At 41.5% G+C, this 9,522-nt stretch overlaps 1 protein-coding gene across 1 annotated transcript in view; it reads right to left on the bottom strand.

Annotated features, from left to right (window-relative positions):
* Positions 1-270: 270 nt before the first annotated feature.
* LOC141153288 (cell adhesion molecule CEACAM2-like) overlaps positions 271-9,522 on the bottom strand; it is a 32,604-nt gene continuing 23,352 nt past the window's right edge. The window contains exons 4-6 of the mRNA XM_073638001.1: positions 8,751-8,858; positions 2,002-2,024; positions 271-509 (exon numbers count right to left, since the gene is read on the bottom strand). Of these exons, the coding sequence (XP_073494102.1) occupies positions 387-509; positions 2,002-2,024; positions 8,751-8,858 (254 nt within the window). The 3' untranslated portion in view covers positions 271-386. The remainder of the gene's footprint in view (positions 510-2,001; positions 2,025-8,750; positions 8,859-9,522) is intronic.

Here is a 9,522-nt window from a genome sequence, read left to right as displayed (position 1 = left end):
GTCGGTCGCCTTGTGTGAGTGGACATTTAGTGAGTTAATCAGATGGTCAGTTCAGGCCTTTGGCTGAACCTTTTTGGTGATTACATTATGTTGGAATTTCGTCTGAAGGTTTTTTTTTTGTGAATAAAACATTTAATAAATGGACGTGGACAATTTCTTCCATTTTACAGTAGTGTCCACAAACGATTATTTTACATATTTATTACGTGTCTAACAGAAAGTTTGGTGTTTGCCACATAATCCATGAGGCCCATTTTTTTGTCTCGAGCAATACAGTTTAATATCTGAGTTTCCATATGTATCACAAATTCTGGTCCACATGGTCATTCAGGAAGGCCGAAGCTCAACCATGTGGCCTACAGCATGCAGTTATAGCGGGTTTCTTCTCACTCCCGAGGCTTTATAGCTGCGTATGTGATTGTCTTCTCTGTGCCCTTCGTTCTGGGTCGTTGATTGATTCGGGTTGTAGAGACGTCAGCGTAACAAATCTCTTGAAGTTCCACCTCTTTCTTAAGCAGTAAAATCAGAGAACAGGTGAAGTCACAGCAAGTATACACCTCAAAGCTGTTACTTAAAGGGAATATGTCACCTGACTTTTGCTACCTAATCTGAAAGCAGCAAAATGTAAAGACAGAGACCCTGATTCCAGAAATGTTACTTATTGGGCTGCTTGCTGTAGTTTTGGTAAAACTACAGTTTTATCAGCAGGAGGACTAGTAAACCTGATGCCATGTAATCCTGCATATTCATGCGCTCAGTATAACCACACCCCCACCACTGATTGCCAGCTTGATGCCTATGCACAGTGTACACAGAAAGCTGGCAATCAGTGGTGTGGGCGGGGTCATACATAGCTCAGCACTCATTCAATAGGTAGAGCTGCAGCAGATAAAACAGTTTTTAATAAAAACTGCAACAACCAGAAAAGTAAGGCCATCTGCACACATTGAATATTTGGTGAGTATTTTAGCTCAGTATTTGTAAGACAAAACCAAGAGTGGAATAATCTTCTGCATTTTTTACCCACTCCTGGTATTGGCTTACAAATACTGATGTAAAATACTCACCAATTACTCAACGTGTGCCCATGGCCTTAGTGACACATCACTGGAATCAGCTTTTCCACCTCGAAATCATGCTGCTCTCAGATTGGGTAGCAAAATCCAGGTGACAGCGTCCCTTTAATATCACAATACAGTATATGACCCATAAAGTGGCTATTGTTTTACACTATAAATGTCCCTACTGGTTACAGTACTAGTGGAACTGCAAGGATGACAAAATCTGCTTTGAGCAGAGGTCACGTCTCCTCCACCACAGAGCAGGACATTAGCAGTTGTCCTACAAGTTGGCTGGGTGGTCATCACACATTTTCGTAAACAGCAGAGCTCTATTTCCCCATCGTGCCCAGTCTAAATTTAGAAAAACTACTAAGCCTTGCCTGATGACTAATTTCTAGGTATACCTTTATGAAGGGGTTCATCAGAACTTTGATATAAACTGGACTATAGTTAGAATAGGTCATTGATAGATGATCCAACTACCAGCGCCACCACCGAAGGTGATTGAATGGGCCACATTGCACTGGAAATCACCGCTCTTCCTTCATTGTTTACCACACACAAGCTCCATACATATTGTAGCAGCAGTGCCCGCTGCTGCAGTTCTTTTTTGTTCAGTTCATTTATAGTGATTTTCCAAGTTGAACATACAATTCCTGCAGTTACTCTATGTGACTGCAGATTGCCGTGTCCTGACAGTTTGCAATATGCGCACTCTTGATTCCCGACTATTGCCAGCTATAGTGGTCATTACGTGGCCACAAATGTGCATTTTGCATCCCAGTCATTAGAATAGTGTGAGAAACAGGAAAAGTTAGTAATCTGCCAATTTCCATACTTGTGGCCACGTGACGACCACTTGAGCTGGCAATAGAGGAGAATCTTGACAGTGGTCATACTCGTGTTACACGCTGATTGAAGACATCCTCACTTTACTCACTTTGTTCCTTTGTCCAGAGTTTCCTAAAAAATGGAAAATTACAATAATTAATATTATTTTAATGAAATGTGTAATTCATTAGAAATCAGGGGAAGAACAGTGTCAGTGAGCTCATATGAGGGTGATGTGGTCATTATAGATTTGTCTATTTTGTAGAACATGGTCATAGAATAAAGACACAAATATTCATAAAAAGGTATATTTAAAGGGGTTTTACATAGTGATGAGCGAGTATGTTCGGTTAACCCTTTCGGCGAGTATACTCGGGCGAGTACCGAGTATCTTCAGAGTACTCGGTGATATGTTTGAATCATTCCCTTGTGCATGATTTGTGACTGTTTGACAGCTTTAATACATGTGAGGAATGCGAAATAAACAAGCATTCCTTACATGTATTAAAGCTTCCTTTGGAAGTGCATTGAGGTGAAGGGTGCATTGCTGGAAAAGGGGGAAAAAAAAAAAAAAACTCTTTAAATCTCTTAGTTTGCGAGTGTGAACGAGCTGCGTGTGTCCGGAGCGTAAGTGCGAACGAAAGTAAGTGTGTGACTTGTTTTTCAGTGACTTTGTATTCAGGGAGTTTGGAAGGGAGGACTTTGGACTGAATTGCTGACTGTATTTCATTAATTCTTTACTTTTCTTTTTACTTAACATTCTGTATCTTGCAATCCCCATTAGGAAATGAGCTCCATTATTGACAATGCTATCCAGTGTACATCTTGCCACATGTATGTATTCCTTGAACAGCCGGTCGAGGTTGCTTACTGCTGTGCGAGATGTGTGCACGTTGTGCGTTTGGAAGCCCAGGTACTGGATCTAAATGAGCAGCTGGCAACACTGAGATCCATTGACAACATGGAAAGGAGTCTGCTGCTCACTGAGCAGCAGCTCACTGGGGTAGATGAGGGGGGGGGGTGGTAGTCGGGAGCTGCAGAACAGTGAGGCCATTAGTTGGGTGACAGTTAGAAGGGGGGGTAGAGGGAAGAGTGCCAGGGAGGCTAATCCTGATCTGGCACACCCCAATAAGTTTGCAAAGTTGGCAGATGAGGGGAGTGACGGTACAGGGGTAGCACTACTGCAGAAAGGCATGTCCCCTGAAAGCCAGAGGAGTGTCAGCTCCAGTAAAGAGGGAAATAGGAGAGTAGGGCAGGCCAGGCAGGTGCTGGTAGTGGGGGATTCAATTATTAGGGGAACAGATAGGGCAATCTGTCACAAAGACAGGGATCGTCGAACAGTGTGCTGCCTACCTGGCGCTCGAGTCCGGTACATCGCTGATCTGGTTGACAGATTACTGGGAGGGGCTGGTGAGGACCCAGCGGTCATGGTGCACATTGGCACAAATGACAAAGTTAGAGGTACAGTACAGACCAAAAGTTTGGACACACCTTTTCATTTAAAGATTTTTCTGTATTTTCATGACTAACAAAATTGTACATTCACACTGGAGGCATCAAAACTATGAATTAACACATGTGGAATTATATACTTAACAAAAAAGTGTGAAACATGTGAAAATATGTCTTATATTCTAGGTTCTTCAAAATAGCCACCTTTTGCTTTGATGACTGCTTTGCACACTCTTGGCATTCTCTTGATGAGCTTCAAGAGGTAGTCACCGGAAATGGTCTTCCAACAATCTTGGAGTTCCCAGAGATGCTTAGCACGTGTTAGCCCTTTTGCCTTCACTCTGTGGTCCAGCTCACCCCAAACCATCTCGATTGGGTTCAGGTCTGGTGACTGTGGAGGCCAGATCATCTGGCGTAGCACCCCATCACTTTCCCTCTTGGTCAAATAGCCCTTACACAGCCTGGAGGTGTGTTTGGGGTCATTGTCCTGTTGAAAAATAAATGATGGTCCAACTAAACGCAAACCGGATGGAATAGCATGCCGCTGCAAGATGCTGTGGTAGCCATGCTGGTTCAGTATGCCTTCAATTTTGAATAAATCCCCAACAGTGTCACAGGCAAAGCACTCCCACACCATCACACTTCCTCCTCCATGCTTCACGGTGGGAGCCAGGCATGTAGAGTCCATCCGTTCACCTTTTCTGCGTCACACAAAGACACGGTGGTTGGAACCAAAGATCTCAAATTTGGATTCATCAGACCAAAGCACAGATTTCCACTGGTCTAATGTCCATTCCTTGTGTTCTTTAGCCCAAACAAGTCTCTTCTGCTTGTTGCCTGTCCTTGGCAGTGGTTTCCTAGCAGCTATTTTACCATGAAGGCCTGCTGCACAAAGTCTCCTCTTAACAGTTGTTGAAGAGATGTGTCTGCTGCTAGAACTCTGTGTGGCATTGACGTGGTCTCTAATCTGAGCTGCTGTTAACCTGCGATTTCTGAGGCTAGTGACTCGGATAAACTTATCCTCAGAAGCAGAGGTGACTCTTGGTCTTCCTTTCCTGGGGCGGTCCTCATGTGAGCCTGTTTCTTTGTAGCACTTGATGGTTTTTGCAACTGCACTTGGGGACACTTTCAAAGTGTGCCCAATTTTTCGGACTGACTGACATTCATTTCTTAAAGTAATGATGGCCACTCGTTTTTCTTTACTTAGCTGCTTTTTTCTTGCCATAATACAAATTCTAACAGTCTATTCAGTAGGTCTATCAGCTGTGTATCCACCAGACTTCTGCACAACAGAACTGATGGTCCCAACCCCATTTATAAGGCAAGAAATCCCACGTATTAAACCTGACAGGGCACACCTGTGAAGTGAAAACTATTTCCGGTGACTACCTCTTGAAGCTCATCAAGAGAATGCTAAGAGTGTGCAAAGCAGTCATCAAAGCAAAAGGTGGCTACTTTGAAGAACCTAGAATATAAGACATATTTTCAGTTGTTTCACACTTTTTTGTTAAGTATATAATTCCACATGTGTTAATTCATAGTTTTGATGCCTTCAGTGTGAATGTACAATTTTCATAGTCATGAAAATACAGAAAAATCTTTAAATGAGAAGGTGTGTCCAAACTTTTGGTCTGTACTGTAGGTGGAAGGTCCTTAAAGATGATTTCAGGGAATTAGGCTGCAAGCTGAAAGCAAGGACCTCCAAGGTGGTATTCTCTGAAATACTACCGGTACCACGTGCCACGCCAGAGAGGCAACGGGAGATTAGGGAGATAAATAAGTGGCTCAAGAACTGGTGTAGGAAAGAGGGATTTGGGTTCCTGGAGAACTGGGCCGACTTCTCAGCTAGCTACAGACTCTATGCTAGGGACCAGCTGCACCTTAATGGGGAGGGTGCAGCTGTGCTGGGGGAGAAAATGGCTAGAAGGTTGGAGGAGTGTTTAAACTAGGGATTGGGGGGGAGGGTATTCATTTTATAGGTGGGGAAGATAGTGCAGATAGTGACCTGGGCACAAATAAAGAAATTGGGGGTGGGGTTAGAACAGTCAATAAAGTAAGAAGGAATAGAGGTACAGAGAGATACATAAAATGCATGTACACTAATGCCAGAAGTCTCACCAACAAAATGGAGGAATTAGAATTAATTTTGTTGGAAAATAATTATGACATGGTAGGGATAACTGAGACGTGGCTGGAAGAGAGCCATGACTGGGCAGTTAATTTACAGGGCTAAAGTCTGTTCAGAAATGACCGTACAAACAAGCGAGGGGGGGGGGTGTTTATATGTAAAATCATCCTTAAAACCTGTCTTGCGGGAGGAAATATGTGAATCTAATGAAAATGTCCCTATGGGTGGAGATAAGGGGAGGGGAAAAAAATAATAAATTACTGATAGGGGTTTGTTATAAGTCTCCAAAAATTATGGAAGTAGCGGAGAATATCCTCGCAAAGCAAATAGATGAAGCAGCGACTCAAGGAGAAGTCATTATTATGGGAGACTTCAACTACCCTGAAATACATTGGGGGACAGAAACATGTAGTTCAAGCAAAGGAAATAGGTTTTTGACTACTATGAGAGACAACTACCTTTCACAACTGGTTCAGGACCCAACAAGAAGGGGGGCACTGCTAGACCTAATATTAACCAATAGGCCAGACCGCATATCAAATATACGAGTTGGGGGTCACTTGGGTAATAGTGATCACAAAATAATACGTTTTCATGTAACCTTTAATAAGATGTGTAGTAGAGGGGTTACAAGGACACTAAACTTCAGGAAGGCAAATTTCCAACGGTTAAGAGATGATCTTAGTGCAATAAACTTGGACGATATCCTGAGACATAAAGCTACACAAAGCAAATGGGAGACATTTATTAACATCCTGAATAGGACCTGTGCACAATATATACCCTATGGGAATAAACATGCAAGAAATAGGAGGAAACCACTATGGCTAAATAGAGCTGTAAGGGGCGCAATAAGTGACAAAAAGAAAGCATTTAGAGAACTAAAGCAAGTAGGTAGTGATGAGGCATTAAATAAATATAGAAAATTAAATAAATTATGTAAAAAACAAATCAAGGCAGCAAAGATTGAGGCAGAGAGAATCATTGCCAGAGAAAGTAAAAATAACCCCAAAATATTCTTTAACTATATAAATAGTAAAAAACTAAAAAATGATAGTGTTGGCCCCCTTAAAAATAGTCTGGGTGAAATGGTGGATGAGGATGAGGAAAAAGCCAATATGCTAAATGATTTTTTTTCAACCGTATTTACACAAGAAAATCGCATGACAGAAAACATGATTAGTGATAACAAAAATTCTCCAGTAAATGTCACTTGCTTAACCCAGCAGGAAGTACGGCGGCGTCTAAAAATCACTAAAGTTGACAAATCCCCGGGCCCAGATGGGATACACCCGCGAGTACTGCAGGAATTAAGTAATGTCATAGATAGACCATTATTTTTAATCTTTAAAGATTCCATAATAACAGGGTCTGTACCACACGACTGGCGTATAGCAAATGTGGTGCCAATATTCAAAAAGGGGACAAAAACTGAACTTGGAAATTCTAGGCCAGTAAGCTTAACCTCTACTGTGGGTAAAATCCTGGAGGGTTTCCTAAGAGATGCTATCTGAAGAAGAATAACCTCATGACCCAATATCAACATGGGTTTACGAGGGACCGTTCCTGTCAAACTAATCTGATCAGTTTTTATGAGGAGGCAAGTTCTGGACTGGACCAAGGAAATGCAGTGGATGTTGTGTATATGGACTTTTCAAAAGCTTTTGATACGGTTCCACACAAAAGGTTGATACATAAAATGAGAACAATGGGGATAGGGGAAAATATATGTATGTGGGTTAAGAACTGGCTCAGTGATAGGAAACAAAGGGTGGTTATTAATGAAAAATACTCAGACTGGGTCTCAGTTAACAGTGGGGTACCACAGGGGTCAGTATTGGGCCCCCTTCTTTTTAACATATTTATTAATGACCTTGTAGGGGGCATACAGAGCAATATTTCAATATTTGCAGATGACACTAAACTCTGCAGGGTAATCAATACAGAGGAGGACAATTTTATATTACAGGAGGATCTATGTAAACTAGAAGCTTGGGCTGATAAATGGCAAATGAGCTTTAATGGGGATAAATGTAAGGTAATGCACTTGGGCAGAGGAAATAAAATGTATAATTATATGCTTAATTGTAAAACACTGGGCAAAACTGTAACTGAAAAAGACCTGGGTGTATTGGTGGACGACAAACTCACGTTTAGTGGCCAGTGTCAGGCTGCTGCTGCAAAGGCAAATAAAATAATGGGATGCATTAAAAGAGGCATAGATGCTCATGAGGAGAACATAATTTTACCTCTATACAAGTCATTAGTGCGACCACACTTAGAATACTGTGTACAGTTCTGGTCTCCGGTGCATAAGAAAGACATAGCTGAACTAGAGCGGGTGCAGAGAAGAGCGACCAAGGTTATTAGAGGACTGGGGGGTCTGCAATACCAAGACAGGTTATTACACTTGGGGTTATTTACTGTGGAAAAAAGAAGGCTTAGGGGTGATCTTATTACTATGTACAAGTATATGAGGGGACAGTACAAAGTCCTTTCTACTGATCTTTTTACTCTGAGGCCTGAGACGGGGACAAGGGGGCATCTTCTACGTCTGGAGGAAAGAAGGTTTAATCATAATCACAGACGCGGATTCTTTACTGTAAGAGCAGTGAGACTATGGAACTCTCTGCCGCATGATGTTGTAATGAGTGATTCACTGTTAAAATTTAAGAAGGGCATGGATGCCTTTCTTGAAAAGTATAATATTACAGGTTATAAATACTAGATTCCTTGATAGGGCGTTGATCCAGGGAACTAGTCTGATTGTAGTATGGAGTCGGGAAGGAATTTTTTTCCCCAATGTGGAGCTTAGTGTTTGACACATGGTTTTTTTTTGCCTTCCTCTGGATCAACAAGTTAGGTTATGGGTTGAACTAGATGGACTTAGTCTTCCTTCAACCTTAAAAACTATGTTACTATGTTACTATGTTACTGCATGGGCACCTCACATGTACTGATGAGGGCCAATAAGTCCCAGAATATCTACAGATGGGTGAGAAGAACCCAAGTCATGATTCCAAGCTCTATAAGAAGTTGGACATTGACTTACAGGGTGGCTACTGGGAATTCATAGTTGGACAGTTTTCTTCCTTCCGAGGGGAGAGCTTCCTTGTATGCTATTTCTGATGGAGCATTGTTCTATCTCTGCAAGGAGAATCCCTTCTAAGAGTTGGAAATTAATCTCTTCCTTGAGATGAGCAGCATGGAGAAGACCACAACCAGTAGTAACTGAATTCATACATACCAAGTGATGATGCTGAATGAAAGGAACGTACCTGAGAACCGGCATTTAATAAGCACAGCAAGAAGAAGAATTATAATACATGTCTCCAGCCCAACGATAATTAGGAGGATAAACCAAGTTTCATGATATTTACCAGGACCTAATAAAGAAGTTGATTACATAGTTATATAGGTTGGAAAAAAAACATAGGTCCATCAAGTTCAACCTTTCTCCACCAGTCATACAATCTCTATCTCTAGATTATTAATAACCTATGATGCCTTTTGTTGTGAGAAAAGCCTCAAGCCCTTTTATAAATGCTGTTATGGTATCTGCCATTACTACCTCTAGTCTAACTACAATAACTGTAAAGAACCCTTTCCTATTTAGCTGTCGGAATAGCCTTTCTTCCAAACATAATCAATGTCCCCAGGTCTTCTGTAAGATCTGGAAATTAATAAATCATGTGTCAGTCCTTTCTATTGACTACACATGTGGTCAATACAATGGATGTTGTTTGCTTCTGGAGAATATCATGATTTGGTTACATATTTTAAGTTTTTTGGCAAGGCTTGTTAAAGGGAACATGTCATGCAATCGCCTCTGAGGCGTCTTTTTTTCTAAGCTAAACAAGCCCACCTTTTCCAATCTCTCACGATATGAGAGGCCTTCCATCCCATGTAATAACCTGCCTGTTGAATTTTGAACTGACTGTAACTTCCCAATGTAACACAAAAAACCTGAGGAAAAGACAGCAGGCCACTGTCGAAACGCATAGTGATTGTGTAATAAACAGGTCTGTATAACATCTCCTCTCTGAGAGT

This window comes from Phyllobates terribilis, unplaced genomic scaffold (assembly GCF_046119375.1).
Source record: "Phyllobates terribilis strain yellow unplaced genomic scaffold, ASM4611937v1 Scaffold_7__3_contigs__length_470593459, whole genome shotgun sequence".
In the NCBI taxonomy this organism is placed as follows: domain Eukaryota; kingdom Metazoa; phylum Chordata; class Amphibia; order Anura; family Dendrobatidae; genus Phyllobates; species Phyllobates terribilis.
The sequence above is the reverse complement of the archived record's forward strand: the minus strand, read 5'-3'. Positions and strand labels throughout refer to the sequence as shown.